This window comes from Pseudophryne corroboree, chromosome 3, assembly GCF_028390025.1.
Source record: "Pseudophryne corroboree isolate aPseCor3 chromosome 3, aPseCor3.hap2, whole genome shotgun sequence".
NCBI classification, from domain to species: domain Eukaryota; kingdom Metazoa; phylum Chordata; class Amphibia; order Anura; family Myobatrachidae; genus Pseudophryne; species Pseudophryne corroboree.
In genome coordinates this window covers 185,093,734-185,118,847 of record NC_086446.1, presented here as the reverse complement: position 1 = coordinate 185,118,847, position 25,114 = coordinate 185,093,734, and the positions used below count along the sequence as shown (strand labels likewise).

At 40.3% G+C, this 25,114-nt stretch overlaps 1 protein-coding gene across 14 annotated transcripts in view; it reads left to right on the top strand.

The window, feature by feature from the left end:
* KCNMA1 (potassium calcium-activated channel subfamily M alpha 1) overlaps positions 1–25,114 on the top strand; it is a 1,046,495-nt gene that overhangs the window by 796,275 nt on the left and 225,106 nt on the right. For 10 of the 14 annotated variants that reach the window (XM_063958697.1, XM_063958688.1, XM_063958687.1 and 7 more), the window contains exons 15-19: positions 152–261; positions 477–545; positions 2,449–2,460; positions 17,069–17,155; positions 18,397–18,473. In XM_063958697.1, coding sequence (XP_063814767.1) covers positions 152–261; positions 477–545; positions 2,449–2,460; positions 17,069–17,155; positions 18,397–18,473 — 355 coding nt within the window. The remainder of the gene's footprint in view (positions 1–151; positions 262–476; positions 546–2,448; positions 2,461–17,068; positions 17,156–18,396; positions 18,474–25,114) is intronic. The other 4 variants (XM_063958698.1, XM_063958690.1, XM_063958700.1 and 1 more) reach the window with 1 other exon arrangement.

Below are 25,114 nucleotides of genomic sequence, written 5' to 3'. Positions count from 1 at the left end.
ATGTTGGGATATCTTGAGGGTTGAGGTTGAGAACCACTGTTTTAAAGCATAGAAGGCTCCCACAGAATAGTAAATTTGCAGGTGTTTTTGCCTTTCTGTAGAGAAAGAAAAGGCTTCAGTATTTTCAGGTAACCTGTGCTGTGTGTGGCAGATTGAAGAAGACACGTGGCAGAAGTACTATCTTGAAGGAGTGGCTAATGAGATGTACACAGAATATCTATCCAGTGCTTTTGTGGGACTCTCTTTCCCCGCGGTGTGTGAGTAAGTACACTACCTATTCTACAGCAAATACACAAAAATAAAGGAATGCTTACATTAATTAAGTAATTGGAATTCCAAGAAAATGACGAGAAGAAACTCCTGGACCTGACAAAGCAGGGATACTGACAGAGACTTAACTAACAACGTGCTCGGGTAATAATTTGAACATGACCACTATTCATTATCTTTCCCAACACTCTGTACTGTCTTCACAGGTTGTGCTTTGTGAAGCTGAAGTTGCTGATGATAGCCATAGAATACAAATCTGAAAAAGGGGAGAGCAGGTAAGTTACTCCTAGGATTTGTAAGTTCCCCATAATCTTTTTGCATCTTATACTTTTATAAGTACTTTGGTCTATGTTATGCTTTATAAGCTACTGTAGGGTCTTAAAAGTGTTATCTGGTTGTCTTTCCCTAGCAGTATCGTTCTTATTACCATTATCTAAGGCACAAACACATTTGCAGAGTAATCAGAGCTTGTCTACAGTGATTTTTTGTTTCTGATCTTAGGTAGAGCCTTAGGATTTATGTTTACTAAAGTGAGATCACATCTCCAGTGATTTTTAAGATGCCTATATGTAAACACAATAATATAGGTATATATTTTTTTTATTTCAAACCACTAAAAGTTTGGCCAGAGCTGAACGCAGTGCTGTACCATGTATACTCGTTAGTCAATATATAACTTAAGTCCAGCAACTTGTGTGGAGGACAGAGGCCACCTTGATTTAAATTGAATCATAACTTTATTTAAAATTGACAGAATGTAATCCACTTAGCATAATGGAGTATAAACATCCACTAAATCAGTCTTTAAAACAAACAAAAAAGTAACGTTTATTCATTTTAGATTAAGATACATCAATATACATACCCACTCATTATCTGTACCATAGACGTAATATCATATGTATCTTATCATATGTATAGACATATAAGTTTTCTGTTACAAGTATTCAGTTAGACAAACGTGTAGTTATGGAATGTCCTAACTCAGTAACTTACACCCTTCGGAGACATTTATGAAAACTGATGCAAAGTTAAAAGTATTGTCCTAAGCAGCTAATCAGTTTCTTATTGTCATTTTATAGTGTGGTTTATAAATGAAGGCAAACACTTTATTGGTTGGTATGAGAAACTCCACCTTAATTCCACCTTTATACTTTGCACTGGTTTCCATGAATGCCCCCAAATATTATATAATTTCATCTAGATTCCAAAGTTGGTCATGTGCCTCATGATCTTAGTCACATTACATTGCTTCCCCAATTGCATCTGGAGCCCTCACTGCCTGACCCTCCTTCACCACGTCACTCAACACTCCTCCAATAACCATATGCCAAGCAAATCCAGTCTGCCAGCAATCCCTGATTTGCTAATAATTGATTTGCAGTTTTGTTATAACTAACTCCTCCCTACCCTTATGTTTTGACCCTTTGTTAATTTCTGATCTCAATTTTATGTTTATTACTTTTATTTATTTAATTATGTGTCTGAACCTGAGCTGTTTTTCTGCTTTTTCAAAAACCATGTGCATACATACCTCTCCAAGGCTCCTCCCTGAGGGAAATACATGTTACCAAGTTCAGTGTTTAATTGGAAGGGCATTGCTATTATATACTAATGTCTGTAGATTTGCAGTCATTTGGTGACAAACATTCCTGTATCACAGTGGTGCCAATATTTCACTAATTTGGGAAATAGACTTTAGTGGTCATTTTCTTGTGATTTGTAACAGATTGTGGAATAAAATTTATTTATGGTTTTAATTATTCATTTTCTGAAATCAGAAGATACTTCCACATGTTATGGTTCAGGATTTATCCTAATCACTTAACACATTTATTGGATATGGTTTTTTTTTATATCTGAAACTTAAATAAGCTGTATAGAATAGTATAATTTGATATACATCTTCATAAACGATTATATATGGGACAAATACCCACAGTAATTGCCCAAGTCTCCACGAAACAGGGAAACGAGATGGAGAGGTATGAACCAGTAATTTTCTGCACAGAGATTTTGTTTGTAGTATTCGTGTCTACTTTTAATTATTTGTTTTAAATTTATTTTTTATTTATAGATTTTTTTTTATGGGGGTGGGAGGGCGATGTCTTGGTGTCCATGAATTTCTTATCAAGATATTTGATTGGAAATCTATATTTTTTTTCTTGTTGTTTGCAGAAGCAGAAAGCGGTATGGCTTTCAACATTAACTGTGCCTAACCCTCCTTCACCAAACTTCACCCTAACCTCTCCTCCTCACTGGATTCATAATCAGGAGCTCCCTCCGAAGGAAAATAACATACACAAAACTCTGGCTGTCTCCTATTTTCTCATCTGTATACAAATACATACATACATACATGCACTCCTTTGTATATATAGATATGCGCATATATACTGAACATATATATGAGTGTACATATCTATATATACTTCTATTTGGATATATGTTTATATACACTTATGGATGTGAGAGATACAACTTATAGAGCAGACTCAATTGGAAAGTAAAATGCCCAGCTGGTCTTGATCTTACAATCGTGTTGGTTAAGTACAATTTGGGTTTTGTATCCAACCAGATGTTAACAAGCTAAATATCATTCTTAACTATCTCTCAGATGCATTCTGTTTATATTGACAGTATAAGGGCATGGATTCCAAACATATATCCAAACACATATATATGCAGAAGGGCATACACGCACCTACAGCTGTATGAATCTGTATATATGTTTGCACCTATATGTATTGTGCACTGCTGTTGTACAAGAATACATATGTACATCCATCAAGAAGAAACAAAAATACTAAACTAAGTGTAATTTTCTCAGCTATTAACTCTCAGTATCTTTCTGATCTCCCGCTGCCGCTCTAACTTCTTTGCAGGAATCTTGTTAATCCTTTTTGCTGCCAGTGGGCTGGAACGTTAATGGTCACCGGCATTTAAGGGGTTAAAGGCAGATTTAGGCTACGTCTGTTAGTGAATAATGGAAATTGTCAATTTCAGGTCTCTGTTCCCCCAAGTGGCAATGTGTCTGTCTGTGGCAATGTTTTGTGTCTGTCTGTGTCATAGTGTATGTCTTTCACACTGCTCCCCCATCTCTCCCCAGTGTCTCAGTCTTTAGCGAGAAATGCCATTAATAAATCTCAGTATGTTCTTTGTCACCATACTATATCACCAATGACTCCACCATCCCAGTCCAGATAAAGAACCCTCATCATTTAGGCTCCATTCCCCATAAAAAATAAAAAAAATGTGTGTGTGTGTATGTATGTATATACATATATATATATATACACACACACACACACACACACACACACACACACACACACACGTACACACGTGTAAAGTACTACATGCTGCATATCGAGATACTAAACGTGTCTTGTTCTTACTAGTGATAACATATCTAATGTACAGTGAAATAATACCTTCCCAGACTCTACATGTTTGGCATATACACAATGACTCCTCAGCAGTATTATAGTGGAAACAATGCATTTTTCCAACTGCAACTGATGTTTAAAACATCACACTGGTAGAGTATATATATATATATATATATAGTATAAAGTTCTGATCCGCGCACACTGTATTATGCCCAGAGTTTGTTTAATTAACACATGCAGTGCTTGCTCATCCACTCCTGCCAGGAGCCACGGGTTTCTAGATAATGTTAAAAATAAGGAGAGCGCACCAGTGAATAATAATAAAAAGTAACAATTTACTCATGTAAATATCCACGTACATATAAGTTAGGGTTCATGCACTTAGCCACTTCCTCCGATAACCGCCGCCACGGTAAAGTCCTTCAGTCAGCGGGGTATTTTTCACGGAGATGCCGTCTGCTCTGTATCAGGCGGAAGACAGATTTCGTCTGCAATCGCAAGCCACGCCCAACGCGTTTCGTCACTTGGGGACTCCTGACGAAGTTACAACCCTAACTTATATGTACGTGGATATTTACATGAGTAAATTGTTACTTTTTATTATTATTCACTGGTGCGCTCTCCTTATTTTTAACAATATATATATATATATATATATATATATATATATTTATTTAAACACTGCTCCTTACCTCTATGGGGGGAGTTCTAGTGATTTTCAAGCCGGCGGCAACTAGATGGCACCCGATGGAGCAATTCAATTGTAATACAGGTGCGGTGCCAGGTTCAAACGCACTCACTTTAATGAAATAAAGCAAAGAACCAGCACTCACGCTTATGCAGCTTTTATTTTGATAAACTCACATGGAGTCCATTAAAAGTCCAGGTATCAGCGGCAACAACCAGAGATATATAGAGAAAAAAATCTCTACATTTCTGACATAATAATTAGGGTTGCCACCTCATCCCTTTAATTCTGGACACATAGTAATTACACAGGTTTTGAGGCTGGCTGACTTCAAGACTCTATTTCACCTGGTTTTAATCAGCCACAGAACCTGTGTAATTAATATTTGTCCAGAATTAAAGGGATGAGGTGGCGACCCTAATTGTAATTGGATGATCTCTGCTGGGTGGAAATGGATAAAATATTCGGTGTATGTGAAATTGAAAGAGAAATTAGTTTATCCCATTCCCATCAGCACCCTGTATATACAAAAGGCATTGATCCACTGCACTCACCACTCCTATATCTGGGGTGCATGTGATATCTGACCACATTGTTTACATAAAAAATCACAGAAGCTCTACACTCACCATATATACTATATGACACTCCAAACTGAGTGGGAGATGTATAAGTGACATTTCTACCATTATATGTCTAGGCCTTCTTCACACATTTAGCGTGGAGAAGCAGGTCCAGACATGGGCTGCATGTTTTAATACTGTATTTCCTTTGCCGAAGAGAGTGTGTGTTAACTCACCTCTTTGGCAAAGTGCACTTTCCCTATTGGGCTGTACATGCTGTCATGGGGCCTAATTCAGACCTGACCACATCTAAGACCTGATCATAGATGTGCTAAATTTAGCACATCTACAATCAGCTTCCCTGACATGCGGGGGACGCCCAGCACAGGGCTAGTCCGCCCCGTATGTCATGCCCAACCCCTACTCCCCCCCCACCCCCCCGCAAAAGTACAAAAGCATTGCACAGCAGCGATGCTTTTGTACTTGAAGGGTAGCTCACTACCAGCGCAGCTCCTGTGCGCTGGCAGGGAGCAACTCGAAGTTGTCCGGGTCGCAGAGGCTGCATGTGAGATCACACAACTGCTGCGGCCTGCCCTGCGTTGCCTGAACCGCACCCCTCAAAAGGTGGCCAAACGCCACTGGCCTGCCCCCTCCCGCCCAGTGGCCGCCTCTGCCTGTCAATCAGGCAGAGGCGATCGCAGGGCTGAGACAGCATGCGCAGTTCAGACCTGATCAGCTGCTGTGCGAAAACGCACAGCAGCGATCAGGTCTGAATTAGGTCCCTGGACCGATGCTGCATGGATTAGGGGCATGTCCTGATCAGAAATTCCCCAGCGGCCCCGTGGCTAATTGGAGGGAAAAAACGAAAACTTTTTTGTATGCACAGTCCCTGGCTGCATATTCTGGCAGCCAGGGACAGTGCTGTGGTGGGGCTATGACAGCCGATGCTGTCGGAACGGTCCCTGTTACTGACCATTTATACATTTTGCATAGGTGTGCGCAGGGGGGGGTGCCTGGTGCGCACAGGCACCCCCTAATGTCTGGCACCCCGATCTCACATGCCTGATGCAGTGTTCGCCGAGCAGGCTGATTACTGTCCCCTCTGCGCTGCACCCTGTCAGGACTGCATTACTGACCGGACGCCACCGCCCACCCATCACACCCGCCACATGCCCACCTCTCTCCTTCTATGCTATGCCAATGCCAGACACTGATGAGGAGCAGCATGCAGCCAGCGTTCCTCTTAGGAAGACAAATTCAATACTGGCAGGCGGTTGGCAGCAGCATTGACACGCCACTCGTTTTTCCAGCAGCAGCAGTACAGTCTGCGACTGTCAGTGTCAGTGAGTGACTGACTTGTAAGTAAGCTGCTGCAGCTTGCAGGGGAAAGAGAGGGGGAGCCAGACCAGGCTGAGGAGGAGCACTGTAATTGCAGTGAGTGCCATCAGGGGTGTTTGTTCGGTGCACTCCACAACATCTGACAATGTGTCTGCTTTATTAGGATTGGCACAAGGGTGGATATTTTATATTGCGTTGACGTCAATAGATGGTGCTAGACACGCCCAAAAGGCGGTGCTAGACACACCCCTCCGAAGGTGCACCCCCTAATAAAATGTGCTGCGCACGCCTATGACATTTTGTTGCACATTGTTGCACTATCTATCAGATAGGAGCACCGATAATTACAGGGGCATATAGTGTCATCTTGGACACTTCACCACAATAATACATTGGCAAGAAGTGATACAGTATCTACAGCAAATAACATGCAGATACCACTAAACATCATACTGCAGCATAATACATGTACCCCTGTAATCTTTATACTTTATAATAGGGAAAATTAGTTACAATTGATGCAACACTTGTTAAGCTGACCAACTGCACCAACGTCTTCCCTTTCTGGTCAGTCCTACTTTATCGCTCAGAATTTTAAGCATTGCAGTTGCTATAACATTAGTGTTAAACATACGACATGCTTATTGGTTTGAAGCTTACCTGCACACTGGCTATTAACCACTTAACTGGCTAATAGTTAAAAAAAAAAAAAAAAATTTCAATGATTGAATTAGGTTAACAACATTTGTTTAAAACATATCTACAGGATTTTATTTTAACAAAAACAAAATTATTATTTTTTTCTTACTCTTATTTTAAATGAACTGCTGTTAAACATCGATGGCCGAAATACTGTATCGGTCAATCGGACATCACGACCATCGCAAACCGAATTTGTCGGCAGATAAGAACAAATTGGCCCATCTGGTCTGCCCCTTCTTTATCCTTTAGATAATATCAACCCTTTTTGAATCTTCGTTCTTTTTAACGATAATCATATGCCTATCCCAGGCATAGGAAAGCAAAATTTTATTAAATAACTGAACACTGGGGTACATGAGAAGATGTGATCGCAAAAAGATAATATAATAAAATAAATAAAAGGCATTGATACACTGCAGCAATTAAATACTTTTTTTTTCTTAACACCTCTCTAAGTGGGATGCAGTTAAGTTGCCGCCAGTCGGAATCCTGGCAGTCAGGATACCAACGCCAGAATCCTGACTGCTGACAATACCGACAGCCGGAAATCTGGCTCACAGGGGCTATTCCCACTTGTGGGTGTCCACAACACCCATAGAGTGGGTATAGAACCTGTGGCGAGCCCCTGAGCCTGCAGTGAGGCGAGCGCAGCGAACCCGCAAGGGGACTCTTTACACTCGCCCCGACGTCGGCATACTGATGATCGGGATGCCGTTGTTGGTGTACTGACGGTCGGCATCCCGACCATCAGTAAATCATACTGAACCCCTCTAATCATACTTATATCCTGACTCAGCAAGCCTTTTTGCCATACACATGACGCCTCAGCAATAATACATTTTTTTCAACTGCAGCTGATGTTTAAAACATCACAATGGAAGAGTACTTAATATTTGTGTGTGTGCCTGTGTGTGTGTGTGTGTGTGTGTGTGTGTGTGTATATATATACATATATATATATACACACACACACACATTTTATATATATATATATATATATATATATATATATATAAAAACTTGGCTGTACTGAAGCCTTGGTGGCATGGTGCACGAAACCAGCGCTCCAGTCCAGGAGGAAGGTGCTCACTGCACCAAAACGATATTATCGAGAGGGGTGACTGTATTATGCCCTAAAAGAAATGTTGACTGCATATTTATGCTTTTTTTTATATGCCAATGCTGTGATTTTAAAGCTATTTTTTCTATGTGACTATTTTTCTATGTGATTATTATGGATTCAAATTATTCTAAGCCTTTCTTGGAGTGCTGGTTTCATGTATTATGCCACCAAGGCTTGGGTACTGCTAAGTTTTTCACTTTTTTGAAACGGCACTTATTGTTTGAAAACGTGTGCGAATTCTACAAGTGTGTGTGTGTATAATAAATATATATATATATATATATATATATATATATAAAAACACACAGTCCAGTCACATTATTATGACCACCTCCTACATTAGATGTTGGCAGTGCGTAGCCCATCAAGTACATCACGTCATGCGCTGGCTTGGTGAGTATATAAGGTGTGCAGTAGGCCGTCTGCACACATATCACTCGTTACTGTCGTGTAAAAGCGGAGATTTATCCGAGTTGCAAAAAGGGATGATTTTCAGCTTTTTGGGCCAAGGGTGGCAGTACTTCTGAAAAAGCGCAGTTTGTGAACTGTTCGCATGCTGCTGTGGTGAAGATGTATTGTGATCACACCATTACGAATAATCAATATGAAAACTGCTGAGCACCTTGTGCCATTGATGTGAAGGGATCCGGTCATGTGACTGGCGCTTGGGATCCCGGCGATCACCATGCCGACGCCGGGACCCCGTGCAATCAAAATGCCGGCAAACAGAATGCCGAACCGCAAGCACTATTCCCACTCGTGGGTGTCCACTACACCCATAGAGTGGGAATAGAACCTGTGGGAACCTGGGATGAGTCTTCTGGCCAGTAGACAAAGGCAGCCCAGTACAGTTTTTGGTTGAACACATACGTATTGCACACACACAGGGGTTAATTTACTAAAGCTTCTAAAAATGAAAAGTGGTGATGTTGCCCATAGCAACCAATCAGATTCTGTCTATCATTTCCCTATTACATCCTAGAAAGTGATAGACAGAATCTGATTTGTTGCCATGGGCAACTTTTTTAGAAGCTTTAGTAAATTTACTCTTACATATTGGGATTTGTAATAATGCAGCTCATGCCTAACATATTAAACACCATGGAGTAGATTTACTAAAGCTTCCAAACCAGACAAATGGCAGTGGTGCCCATAGCAACCTATCTGATTCTGTAATTTTATAAAATGCGATAGAGAAATTGCTAGAATCTAATTGGTTACTATGGGCAACACCTATTTTACATTTTTAGAAATTTTTGTAAATCTTGCCCCATAGGCAGATTAGGGACATTTGTTCATCATGTTGTTTTTCCCCTTAATGACTAGAGCTGTATTTAGTGCCAAAAATATGTAAAGACAGATGTTGCCTTCATACTGTGGTTAGATTCACAGGGTCTGCATTGTTTATAGTAGAAGCAAATAAAAAATAAAAATCCTATACTTAACGTGACCTGTTTGGCAGAAAAGCGAATTCACAGACAGATTTACCACCTTTAATTTCCCATGTACAATGCACTGTGTAACAAAACCAAAAAAACCTAAAAAATATTCCACTCTCAATTCTAACCAGCCCAGCACTAGACAGTCTGGGATACTTTTTCCACTATATAACAAGGAGACCCCAAGTGTGGTGTCTCCCTCTTATAGAGAAAACATTGTCAAGGTTGGTCAGAGGAGGGCTGAGGTCTCTGAATGGAAGGTACAACATATTAAGGGAGTTACTTGGGGTTTAGAGTGATGCAGCCACTCAGGGTGCAGGGCCTATTGTCCTAGGTGGGGGCACTGTCATTGTCTTATGGCACTTGTATTTGGTTTGCAGTGTGTCAATAATGGCACCATGTATCTTTAGAGCTGCAGTAGAGCCACCCGGAACATCATTGGGCTGTCATCTGTCACTGTTGCTATGTAAATGGAAATAGGGTTTCCCAAACATCCTAGAGACATAATTTGTTTGGCACATTTCGGGCGAATCGGGATCAAAATATGAATTCATTCACCGACAGTGAATCTCTGATATTCAGCCTACTAATGGCACAAGAGCTGGTTCAGCACCCTTTCAATGTGTCTAGCATTCTGCCAGAGGAGAACTAGAAGGGTAGACACACCAGCTTGCTATAACAGCATAAACAAGGTTTAACTTGGATATTAGCTATAGGCAGATATAGAGAAGATGCCTATTTGAATGTTTTAGCAAGATGCTGTGTGAAAACCATGTTTCTTTTATATGAGCCCTGTATCATGGTAATACTGGAACCTGTTGCAAGAACCTTCCATTTTTATTCTTTATCTGATTCTCTGGTCAAAGCTCCCTGTTCTCTGTGTCTTCATCTACTCATTAAATATGTTTCTTCCTGCTTTAACTCTGTTCTGCCATCAGCTTGATGTTGTTACTTAAAGAGAGAGTGCATTTCCAATTGCCCCTCTCTACATTGTTTTCCTTGTCTGTGTGCAGTGTTTTACTGACCTACATTCATCTGACCTATTTGTCCTCTCCCTTTCTCATGGGTGTGGTTTGGGTGTTTAAAAAAAAAAAACACACAGAAAAAAAACTTCCTGCAAGTTTGGAGACTGCAGAGAAGTTATTGCAACATTGGGAGTTGCATTATGGGTAGCATTGCTGACCATTTTAAGCTTTGCTATGTGTGATTGCATGGTTTGTTTATGTGGAGTGCTGTTCCATCTGCAGGGAGCAGTTTGTGCCATGTGTGGCCTGTGTCACGGGACCCTCCATTATTTTTGTCCAATCAATAGATACAAATTGCTGATGATGTGCTGCAAATTGTAGCATTCAAGCTCAGAGGTCATTTATTGCATTCTGAAAGTATATTAATTAAACTGAAAGAAGTGTAAATCTCTATTTGTTGTTGTTGTTTTTTTTCCTAGAATCCTTTTGGAAACTTTTAAATATTTTTGTGAACACTTAAACACTATTTCAGTTAGGTCTATTTCTACCGACATGCTACAACTTTCATTAATTGCACAAAACCTTTTAGGGTCTGCAGGAGGAGAACCCAATGACATGGGATGTAATAAACACTATTAGCACTTACTCCTTTCAATGGGAAAGATTGATCTTCCATGCCCCGAAGTTCCAGACATACAGTAGTTTTAGGATGAAATAAATTCAATAAATAGGTAATTTCCAAATATTGGTCTGTTTGGCCGTTTTTGTCTCTTTTAAGGTATTGTCTGCTATTGCGCTTCTCCCCTTATTTATTCTACCTCCCCACTAAGTCCTTTTTCTGAGTTGGGATTGAAATGCTGGCTGACAGGCTGCTTGGAGTCAGAATACTGACCGCGGCATCTGATGAACAGAATCTTGACAGGGGAAGTTAAGTATATTTACCTACCCTAAATGGCCCCTAAACCCTAACCCTCCCTCCCCTCATCCTAAACCTAACCCCCCGCCCCGCAGCCTAACCCTAACCCTCCCAGTGGTGCCTGAACTATCTTCCTATATTCTCAGTGAAACACATCTATGTGATCGCACCACCCACAGCACTGAGACCTGCTGTTATCACTAGTAACTAACTACCCCATGCTAGGTGCAAAAACTATGTCTGAAAAATTGCACAATCTATATACACTACTTGGTCGCAACATGGCTACTCGCCTAATGGGCTTTTCTTATGTGGGGACAGCAATTTGCCATCCATTTAGGCCAATTCAGCCATTGGGGAGATGCGAATGAGATGCATACTGCTCAGAATCATTCGGAGCTGTCCTAAGGTGCGTATGTTGGCTGCTGCGCACATGAAATTTGCAAAAAATCGCTAGACGCGGCCACTTTCAGACTTTCCTACCACTTGGAATCAATCCCTTAGTATATATCAGTTTTTCACCATTACATAATTATTCTGAGTTATACAGTGCTACACAATAAACCTATAGCACTTCAGAAACAAAGATTGTAATGTAGTAAAGGATATCTCCAAGATTAATCCTTGGTGGATACAGTTAACATAGGGAATAAAAACTTGACCTTTGATTGTTCTGCTTTCAGAATGCAACATTGAGTTACTAAGGCAATGTAATGACTGTGCATGTCCATTCATGTTCTTGTGTTGCTTGGTTTGATGGTTTGTAAAAGACTGAAAAATATTTATGTTGGGTTGTTTTAAATATGCATTGTGTTGGCCAGCATGGATTGGGCGTAACCAACAAATTCCATTACTGCTGTTTCCATTTTTATTACTGTTCCATGAGGGGTTGCAAGCACATTATGTATAATGGTATGCTGCTGGTTGAATATAATATAATGCACCTGCCATTACTGCATGGGGCCAATGGTACAGAATAGCTAGCTCACAATATTAGCATCTTATTTTGCATTTGCCTATATTTCTGTTTGCATGAGTATAATATTAATAAACAAATCTCTCCATGCCCCCTCCTTTCCTCCACCTGCATCTTCGGATTTGTAAGAGAAGTGTTTAGATCTTAGGCAGCGTGGGTCAGAAATAGAGTTTTTCATGTGGTAGGGAAGTGGTTTTCTGTATAACTGACTGCCATCTAGTGGAATAAAGGAAAATAGTGATTGGCAAGATACTTTTCTTTTGGAAACCTGTATGGACAAATTGAAAACGTATAATTATTATACTCTCCTATGTGATTTTATGCATCATTGAATTCGTTGACTTGGTCCGCGCATTCTGTTGTGCAACTTTTTCTATGCATGTGCTTTCAATGATCTGTTTGTGCAAATATTTAATCTATTTAAGATATATGGATAGACGTAACGTTACCAGACAAGTTTTACATACAGTATGGTTTTGTTGGTTTAAACAAATCAGTATTCCTGAGGGTTTAGTCGTTCAGACATTTGTCTCATTTTCTTTCCCTGACCACCTCAGCAGAAAAGGGTTTGTCAATCCTGTAGCATTACCATGATCCAAAAGACTAACTTTTCTGGATGCAACTGGCCTTGTCAGCTCTTCTGAGCATAAATAAAGCTTGTGCATTTGTTCCGAAAGTGGTGGCACTTTGCAAATTGTCCTCTACTGTCTTAATGAGCATCCTGGGGAAGATGCAGGATTACCTTGCCGCAGTGAAAAATTGGCAGGCCCATTTATCTTCAGGCTCAGTGATGAACTGTGATTTAAATAGCTGGTTCTCCACCGGGACCCGAGAGATCTATCAAACTTCAAGAAATGAGAAGGGCCATTTATCATCTGCCAGGGTCCCTTGTAGCTCTTTGTCAAATAGATGTGACATCCAGACAGACAGCACCTTGTTAGGTGTAGCTCAATGCTGTGAATACATCACAGAACTTGTTTTCCTCATGGAAAGCTTTGCTAAATAGACGGCATGGCATATTCTGCACACTGACTACTATATACAGGCCTTATTCTGAGCATTCACAAACACAAAGGTACTCGTACAAAACGGACTGTTTATCTGGAAACATTTTCTGTAAGTGGTCAGATTTTTACATCAGAATAGAGTTACATAAAAGTCAGAAAATCAATAGTGTCACTCAGATCCCTATTACAGTATGTAAGTGTGGCTGATTCCTATAACTGTGACCCATGCATTGTATTGCATTAGTGTTGGAGGCTAGCTGTCCTGTACCACCCCCCTTTCGGTTCTCCAGGCAGGAGATTTGTTCATGCTATTGCATGTGCCTGCAATTCTTTTGAGAATAATGCTTTGTGGGCACTTCAGTCAGCAAGTGGCAAAATATCATTGTGTCACAACTGGTTACACTTCCCTTTACTACGAGGGAGTTTGAGTCATTTTCAAGTGGCACAGAAGTAAATTTACTTTGGATTTATAAAAGAATAATTGTACTGAAGCAATGTGCTTGAGCGAGGGGTTGTTTTAATTTATTTTAAGGAAACACATTTTGTTCTGAAGTGAAAACAAGGCAGCAGTGAGCTATCAAAATCATGAAATTGATGTACTCAATCTAACATTATCACATACACCCTACAGCAGATATCCATTGCCTGTGATAGTCTAAGACGTGAAAACACCTCCTAACACCTCCTGTGTGTTTTTTTAGTTAAAAAGGTTGTGAGCAAATGGCCATGCAATACAACAATGCTCATGCAATACAACAATGCTCATGCTACAGTATATAACACAACACTGCTCATGCAATATAACACTGCTCATGCAATATAACACTGCTCATGCAATATAACAATGCTCATGCATATAACACTGCTCATGCAATATAACAATGCTCATGCATATAACACTGCTCATGCAATATAACAATGCTCATGCAATATAACAATGCTCATGCAATATAACACTGCTCATGCATATAACACTGCTCATGCAATATAACAATGCTCATGCAATATAACAATGCTCATGCATATAACACTGCTCATGCAATATAACAATGCTCATGGATACAACACTGCTCAAGCAATCTAACAATGCTCATGCATACAACACTGCTCATGCAATATAACACTGCTCATGCAATATAACACTGCTCATGCATACAACAATGCTCATGGATACAACACTGCTCATGGATACAACACTACTCATGTAATACAACACTGCTCATGCAATACAACACTGATAATGCAATACAACACTGCTCATGCAATATAACAATGCTCATGCAATATAACAATGCTCATGTAATACTGCTCATGCAATATAACAATGCTCATGCAATATAACAATGCTCATGCATATAACACTGCTCATGCAATATAACAATGCTCATGGATACAACACTGCTCAAGCAATATAACAATGCTCATGCATACAACACTGCTCATGCAATATAACACTGCTCATGCAATATAACACTGCTCATGGATACAACACTACTCATGTAATACAACACTGCTCATGCAATACAACACTGATAATGCAATACAACACTGCTCATGCAATATAACAATGCTCATGCAATATAACAATGCTCATGTAATACTGCTCATGCAATACAACACTGCTCATGCAATATAACTGCTCATGCAATATAACAATGCTCATGCATACAACAATGCTCATGCAATATAACAATGCTCATGGATACAACACTACTCATGTAATACAACACTGCTCATGCATACAACACTGCTCATGCATACAACACTGCTCATGCATACAACACTACTCACGCAGTACAACACTGCTCATGCATATAACACTGCTCATGCATATAACACTGCTCATGCAATACAACACTGCTCATGCAATATAACAATGCTCATGCATACAATACTGCTCATGTAATACAACAATGCTCATGCATACAATACTGCTCATGCAATATAACAATGCTCATGCATACAATACTGCTCATGCATACAACACTGCTCATGCATACAACACTACTCACGCAATACAACACTGCTCATGCAATACAACACTGCTCATGCAATATAACAATGCTCATGCGTACAATACTGCTCATGTAATACAACAATGCTTATGCAATACAACACTGTTCATGCAATATAACAATGTTCACGCAATACAACTCTACTCATGCATACAACACTGCTTATGCAATACAACACTGTTCATGCAATATAACACTGCTCATGCATACAATACTGCTCATGTAATACAACACTGCTCATGCATTACATCACTGCTCATGCAATATAACACTGCTCATGCATACAACACTACTCACGCAATACAACACGGCTCTTGTATACAATACTGCTCATGCAATACAACACTGCTGATGCAATATAACAATGCTTATGCATACAATACTGCTCATGTAATACAATGCTTATGCAATACAACACTGCTCGTGCATTACAACACTGCTCATGCAATACAACACTACTCATGCATAGGACAATGCTCATGCAATACAACAATGCTCATGCACACAGTAATGCACTTGCAATACAACAAAGATCTCATGCATACAACAATTTCCATTAGATACCCAACCAAACTGATTAAAATGCCAGCAGTTGCTTAGTTTCATTTCCATACAGTACACTGTTGAGACCGTTAAGAGACATACTTGGTATGGGTAATAATACTAATTAATAAGGACAACATTGATGAGTTATTTGATCTTTTGTGATGGTTTTTTTTTTTTTTAATTTAAACACATTCTAAATTAAAATCTTAATCATGGGCTTTGACTCACTTGAGGAACCTCTAACTTAAACAATGCATAGTAAACAATGGAGGCAATTCAGACCTGATCGTAGCAGCAATTTTGTTAGCAGTTGGGTAAAACCATGTGCACTGCAGGGGAGGCAGATATAACATTTGCAGAGAGAGTTAGATTTGGGTGGGTTATTTTGTTTCTGTGCAGAGTAAATACTGTCTGCTTTCGTTTTACACTGCAATTTAGATTTCAGTTTGAACACATCACACCCAAATCTAACTCTCTCTGCACATGTTATATCTGCCCCCACCCCACAACATCCACTACTACTCACCTGCTGCTGTATGTGGGCATCACTACTGCTCTTGTTTTCCATCTATTAAAGCATATATAAATGAACCCCTCCCTCCTAAGAGTCAGCCACATGGCAATATTTTTGCATGATTTTTAATTTTTTTTGCTGGCTATTTTTAAGTAGGCACAACCGCTGTACAAATGTGTAGCAAATTGTATCACTATTTTTTGGGAGACTCCATTCACTTTTACTGTGTTTTGTAGAAACCCCTGAACCTGGCCCTGACTTGTTTTTATTATAATGGGTAGAATAAATGTTTCTCTATGAAAGTCTGAGCCACCAAAGTTGTATGATCTTTTTGTCCAAATTAGGCAATATTATTGCAGTCCATATGTAAAATTTTTTATTCTTCCTAAACTGTGGTATTTCATAACTGCTAGTCCCAAACTATGAGCCCAATAGTTATATTGAATAGTCTGGTATGACTAATATTTTATTATCAGCTGAGCCGTTGATCATAATGCTTGGAAAGGTTCAGAGCTAGAGGGAATAATAAGTATTTTCTTCCAGTGGGACTAAATGAATAATAGCCTACTGGTTATGTTTATCAAGCTTCTTACTCCTCATATACTTATTCCCAGGATTATTATCAACCCGGGAAACCATGTAAAGATTAAAGAAGGCACTCTTGGATTCTTCATTGCAAGCGATGCCAAGGAAGTGAAACGGTATGTTTATATTGTTTTCAGGGGGGAGTGGCTTATTATGTCAATTTTATGCTAATTTCTTATGCTTGTAAATTGTCCATTTGTGTATGTATATTATTGAAGACCCTGCCCATAAAAAGTTAAAATGTACTAGGAGGGGTATTATACATTAGGAGAGGGGGGGGGGGGGGGGGGGGGGTTGGTGTTACGCAGTGGTCTTTAGTGGGAACTGAGAAGGATGAGACTATACAGTAACAGTGGCAGGATGGTAAGGGTGTTGGGCAATAGGGATGGCAAAGTGTAGTAGTATAAAGAGGAGTAGGAGGGTCCAGATCTGAGGCCTTGTAGGATATATATGCACACATGGTGCAAATTATAGAGAATGCAAGGAGAGCGTGGCCTGAGTTAGTGTGTAGGGAAGGGGGCATGGCCTGAGACAGAATTATTAAAGAGGCTCCAAGCAACATGAAGGCATCAAGTCACAGAGGAATATGATAGTATTTTAGAAGATTCCACCTCTTTCTTTGACTGCTTGGTGTGTCACGCACCAAGTACTCAAGGAAAGAGATGGAACCTTCTAAAATACTATCATATTCCTCTGTGACTTGACCATACTTAGCCCCTTAAGGGCTTGCAGACTGAGCCAGATGGTCTCCCTCCAAGACCATTTGACCATTTCAAATGGTCAACTGTCATTTGCTCCCATCCATTACCAGATTTTCGTTCCAACCAGTCAGATTGAAAGATAAATCTTTAGTTGTATGGGCACCTTTACAGTAAGCTCCAACAAATACTATTTTAGGAGAAAACTGGGTAAAGTTGTAAATTATTAAGGGAGTGTGTAGCTATAATTGTAAAGGCTAAACAGGGATCCATTTCATTTGCTGGCTGTCAGGATCCCGGCGGTAAGAATCTCGACGCCGGAATCCTGACAGCTGGCAATGCTGCCAGCCGGAATTACGGTGCTACAGGACTATTTCCACTCGAGGATGTCGACGGCACCCAGTGTGTCGAGTGCAGCGAGCCACTGAGCCCGCAAGGGGTCTGTCTGCGCTCGCCCCGCTGCCGGCATACTGGCATCTGGAATACCGCTGACTGTATATTGACAGCCGGCATCCCAGCCGCTGGTAAATCATACTGAATCCGCTAAACATATCTTGCAACCCTGAGTTGTTAGCTGACTTATTTAGGTAGTGTGGCAACTCACAAATTAGTAGATTACATATTTTTCTGTAAATAATCTTAGTGTTGTTTTCCCACAGTGCATTTTTCTACTGCAAGGCTTGTCATGATGACATCACAGACCCAAAGAGGATCAAAAAATGTGCATGCAAGCGACGTGAGTACTGTTTTATGTCTCTTTTTCTTTTTTCCCTCTTATCCAGGGAATACTAAGGTAGTGGGCATCACTCTACAAAACCAATGATACAGTACACTAAGAACTTTGAAGTTACAATAGGAACATTTTTAAATAGTTAAGACCAGGAAAGAAATGTGTACATTAGATATAAAGTTGCCAACTAAAAGAGGACTTTTGTAACTTATTAGGCCAGTGCCATTGACAAAGTATTTAAGGCAATGCCTATCCCGTAGGCGTTTTTATAATGGGTGCAGTGTGGGCACACAGGCCTCTAGGCCTGGGGGGAGGGGGCACACCGCACACACTGCACCCATGTAGTATACTTACCCCTCCAGAGTCCCGCGGTGGCATCCCTGCAGTGTGGGCACAAATCCCTTAGAAAATGGCCACCAATGCGCAGGCTTCATGTTCCCGGAGACCTGCGCATGCGCGGTAGCCTCTGGCTTTATGCCAGAGTCTACAAACTGCTGGAGAGGAGGGGGCCCACAACGGAGGCTGCACATAGGTCCCCTCTTCTCTTGAAATGCCCCTGGCCTATCCCACACCAATGGTGCTGCCATTGCCATAAATTGTGTTTTTTCTGCACTAGCTTTATTACTACTCTAAGCTTAGAACTTCCACATGTTGGGAGGCAGTAGAGATAACTTGTAAATGGCCTTGTGGTTACCCAATGGCTATTTAGACACATGGAGAAAGCAATCTCATATAAAACTCTATCCCCGTAAGTTACAATGAGCCTGTGGTGATAAAGTATCCTGCATGATAGAACTTATGGAAGTCTAACCTTGGTCACCTTCTCACCTCACATAAGTAGTTGGGAAGAGTAAACATCAAAATAAAAAATGAGGTGGATACTTGAGGTATCATTTCATTATGGAACACAGAGAAAAAGGTTCACATAACATAGAAGTTGTGTTCTGCCTTTGAGTGCATTGTTAAAAACGTATTCATGGATAGGCCCACTCAGAAAAGGAGCTACCTGCACTCTGCATTTATAGGATATGCTGATACACAGTGACCCTCATGTAGTCTAATGCTTACATCCTTTTTACAGTCACTGAACGCAAAAATAAATGGACAGCATTCTGAGATGCTGTGGAGGTTAAGATAACTGTACATGCAAATCCCATAGAATAATACAACAAGGTGTACTTGATGTCTATGCAATGTGAAAGCAGCAGACTGTGTGCGCATCCTGTATCTCCCTCTGAATATATATGCTTGAGTAACCGGACCGTACAAAGAATCTCCAGGTGCTGCCCATTATTTTTACGTGTTGTAGGAAACTTAATTCAAGATTCATCGAATATTAAAAGAACTCAATATTTAGAAAAAAATAAAATAAAATTGAAATCTTGTTTCTGCAATTAAACCGCACACGTACTGTTCATCGTGCCAATGTCATTGAACAATTACTGTTCACCATTTCCATAGAGTTACAGTTTATCTTGTAATCTCATTCCTCACTTTTGTACACTCGCTTTTAGGGTTTTTTTCAGAGATGGAGGCAGATCTTGCTTCCACAGCAAGATTTGCGACCATCTACCCAAATACTGGGGTCCGCCCAGCACAGGGCAAGGCCACCCAGCATCTGTGACGTGCTCCCGTGCGATGCATTCACAGTTTAATTGTGAATGCATTGATTTGTGGTTGACCCCTGGCTGTGCTGGCAGGCGGCCCGGCGCCATTTTTTTCTTTAGAGCGGCTGCGTGTAATGTCCGGACCACACCAGAGAAACGCAACGTCCACCCCCCGCCCTGACGCCACATGGTGAAGGATCACACACGGCTGCATCCATCTCTAAATAAGGCCATTAATCTTTAATGTTAGGAACATATTTGTGGTTACTCTGGTTAGCAGGACCTCTGGCTTTCTAATTCTCTATATGAAGTGCACCTGTATCTGGGAACAGGTTTAACTCTGCACCACTTCATGCGTTGTCTTTGAAAGTTAAAGGGGGAAAAATAGATAATTGTAAATGCTAATAATTACTGTCTTTTTTTTTTCTCTTTCCGATCACGTGTCCCTCCTTTATTCACTTTGCTTGCTGCATTTGGATATATCTCTCTTATTAGTTATGTATTGTGAGTACATATCACGTTTCTTGTAGTGAGTCAGTGGCCCACCCTGTTAGTCAGTTCTCTGCTGAAGGGTCTGCGAAGGCCACATCATCAGCAGAGACAGGTCTTAGTGTATATGTTACATCACCAAGGTCCCGTGCATGCACCTGCTACATCTTTTCCAATGTGTAATGTGTCTGTGCAGAAAATACAGCAGTTTTACTTTACATTATAAAAAGCAAGAAAATGTGTTTAGACCCATAATTTTTTATTGTCGTTAAATATTAAACAAGCATTGCACTATTGCAGATTTATTTCCAGGAGGTGAGATTCATAACGTGCCCTAGTTATTTTGTGCCCCTGCTAATTTGATAAGATAATAGAGTGCTGATTGAAATTTGATAAATATCACTAATAAATCTCACTGGTGGTTTTAGCCTGCAGGCTGATCAAACAATAATTTACAGTTGTTATCTTACAACTTTTCTATTAACATTTATGTTTTAGTTACACATACACAATTTTTCTGTCAGGAGCTTTGCAATGGGTTGTTTATTATGCAAAATATCACACCTATTTAACACATTATGGAGAAATTGAGGGGGACATTTACTAAGCAGTGATAAGAGCGGAGAAGTTGCCCATGGCAACCAATCAGCACTGGAGTAACATCTATAATTTGCATACTATAAAATTATACAGTGCTGCTGATTGGTTCATGGGGCAACTTCTCCACTGGCTCACTTCTCCGCTCTTATCACTGCTTAATAAATGTCCCCCAAAGTGCAGTACCAACCGGCCAGCTCATTTTACAAACAGAGGGGTAAATGTATTACACTCTATTATGTGGGAGAGGTGGTATCAGCGCATATTATGTGCACTGACACTGCTTTTCCCCCACATATGACAGCAGCGCTGTGAGCATGGTGACGGGGCGCCATACGCCCCTGTCATTATTGGCGCTGCTATCTATAAGATAGCGCGCCATGGTGCAGGACAATGTAAGAACGGGCAGTGGCACTGACTGCTCCGACACCTGAAGCCATCAATATCGTCAGCTGCAGTTGTAGTTGCCCTATTGACAGCCACTGTAGTGGCTGCCGGCTCCAGGCGTCGTACGGGATATCTCGCAAAAGTAGCGAGATCTTGTGCATACCCAGTGAGCCGGAAGGGGAGGGGGGGTGGGAGGCACAGCGCATCAGCACTGAGCTGATGCACTGCAGTCACAGACAGGGATCGCTGGAGAGGGGAGTTTTCACTCCCCTACTCCGGCAGCTGAGATGTTCTTAAATCTTGAAGCTAGTGCTTCGTTCTTCACCTCGGTAAAGATACGAAGCAGGAAGAGAAATACAGGTACAATAGGTGTCAGGGTAATGCATTTACCCCACAGCCTGTAAAGTGCCAGTTAGGAGCTGATTGGTTGGCACTTTACCACTCTCCAAGCTTTGATAAAACTAGCCCTATATGTGTAACTTTTTAGCAGTTAGTCATGGCGACTAAAGTATGCCCAGAGATATCTTAATTTATAGAAAATGGAGGCATACAGTATGCACATACAGGACAGGGAATGTACATGTGTATTATGGATAGTAGTTTTAGGGAATTAATAGGTTATTCCAACAAATTCCCTATATGACATTGAAGATAGAAATACGTAAAGGGTAGTACAGTGCATTTAACTATAATAATATTATTATTATTATTATTATTATTATTATTTCTACCTTTCCCACCTTTTATATGGGGTTTTGGTACTTCTAATACCATTGGTGTCCATTCATGGAATTTTAGAGTAAAAGTAACCATCCACTATTGCAGTAGTAAGGTACTTTAAAGTTTTAAATAAAAAAATAAACTAAATCTAGATCTACAGAATGTTGACACTAAGGGCCTGATGCAATGAAGTCAGAGTTGGTCGAAGGTGCAGGTTCCCGGCTAAACTCAGACTATTTTTTAAAGCAGCAATCATGTACAAGGCAAAACCATGCCTTGTAAATGATTGCCGCTTTAAAAAAAAAGTCTGAGTTCGGCCGGGAACATGCACCTTCGACCAACTCTGACTTCATTGCATCCCGTCCCTATTTATTTATTTTAATTCTTATTTTTCTGTAAAAAAAGTAATATATCGATAATATATAGAAGTATAAAAATGTAATAGGAATGGGGCATTCACGCAGGCTTACAGGCAGTGCTATAACTAGGAGGAACTAGCAACACAGCCATTTCCACTTTATTCACGTGCCTTTACCAGATGTGCTGCTGTATTTTTGAGTCCAAACAAAGTAATTTTGTGAAAACTGCAGTTTTTCGTCATCATTCATGTATTTTTGTATCTGGTGATATATGTAAGTTGTGATATATGTGTTAATGTATCTACACATGATGACACATTGTACTGTTCTATTGACATTTTTGAATGTATTGTATGTGTAAATGTAAATGCCGTGTGTTTATGTTTGTAGAACTACTTGCCACTATTTGTCATTTTTCTGAAGGTTAGATGAATACAGTGATGTTCTGAATGAATGTGCACACAATTAACCTGATTAAGCTGATTGTAGCCCCATGCTCTGTCAGTGCACTTTTTAGCAGCTTCCACATGAAAAGTGCATTTTTCATATGAAAAATTAATTCTGAACGCCTTGTTTCTACCACTGCATTCTAACGTGTTAGAATGCAGCATTATTTCTCATGGTTTAACAAGCGCTACCAATAGATTTTATTTATAAAGGCACAATGCAATGGTTAATGTGTGTAAAATGTGTTTAAAATGCATCATTAAAACACATGTATGTGTTTTATCCATTTTCCAGCAGAGCAAGCCCTTTATGCAACTGCAAGACACTTTTCTTGCCATGCGAGTCTCCACAGCCTATGGTCGGGATGTAATGAAGTCCGACTTTGGCAGCCTTGCAGGATGCCAGTCGAACCTGGACATTTTTTTTAAAGGGGCAATCATGCCTTGTGATAACAAAATAATTCCCCGTAGATTTCTCTATATTTACAAGTAAACATATCAAGCATCAGTGGCTTGTCTATAACGGGTGCATGGTGGCCATTGGGTCCAAGGGGCCCACATTGCACACCCTGCACCCATGTACTTTAATACTTCTCCAGAGCCACCTTGCGTAGTAGAAAATCAGCAGGAAAATGGCCACCACAGCCTGTTCCTGGAGACATGCACTGCCAGCTATAGAGGAGGAGGCCTGTACACAGGTCCCCTCCTCTCTCAATACTCCTCTGCCAAGGCACATTTTAATAGATGAAGTGTACTTTTCTGTGCGGTTGTATCCATAAAAAAATGTACAAACAACTTAAACAATAAGAGCCGTACATTTTTGTTATCATCTACAAATAACTGCATTTTGGTGCTTTAAATTTCTACCAAAGTCTAGCATCAAGGATCAGCTGCTGCCTTGTACCTTTCATATGCATATAGTGATGGAGGGAATGTTACTGTAGTTAAGGCAAACCTGGCCTGTTAGCACCATAGCTGTTGTCGGGCTACACCCTTACCTGGATCATGATACATGTTATTGCAGTTTGCAGAGGGGCAACAGCTGGATGTCAGTGAGACGCAATGAGAGTAGCAGCCTAGGTGCCTTTCTTGAACAAAAGGAAAATTTTAACCCTTTGTCTTTTTGTGAATTACAAAACCAAACACGTAATTAATCGGAAGTTTGTATTTATCTTTTATTTTATTGTACATTAGGAAGTCATTAAACCCTCACCATTCATGTATTCTGATTAGTTCATCGTCTGTATTTTATGTCGGATTATATTGTTTAAGTTGAATGGATATTAGAAATCACCTATGATTTCTATAGCCACACACAGCCACTTACAGACAATGAGTGACTTTTATAGTGGTCACTCTGCTCAGAGGTGCAACTCCTTACTTTCCTGTACTGTCCCTTCCTGTCCATCCTTTCGCTTTTCTTTCTTTTTACAAATGGAGCAGATGTGTGTCAGCATTTTTAGCAGCTCACAAGGTCAACATCTATAAGCATAAAACATAAAGGGGAAGTGATCATGCAGCCATGAGGCATTTCTGAGGCCAGCAGTGACAGTGCGACATCTCTGTGACTGGCGTCCTATCTGCTGCTTTTTTTTGTGTTGTATCTGTTTTGTGATTTTGTGGGCTGTACTTTTTGTTCTGTTGTAACCTGTGTTGGATGGAGATCCATGTGCCTTTTATTTTTATTTTTTTACTGGGAGCAATGTAACAATTAAATGAACCCAGCGTTGTATTGAGCTACTATTTCTAATGTTGTGCCCCAAGACAATGTGCTGTTCTGATGTCAGTGTAGTACTGTGTTCAATGTGGTGTCCCCCCGCTGTATGTGTGTGCATACCATCATTCGACTGAGTGCCTTCCTATGTCCTGTTTAATTGTGAGGGTGGTGGGATGGTGTCTAGGCATTCACTGACATCAGAGTACCTATAGAATCATATTGGTAACCATTCACAGCAATTTATGATAGCTGTAATTAGTCGATTGCATTTGATGTCAGTGAGGGCCTTGTTATATGTGCTATTACCATTCAGTTATCAGATTGG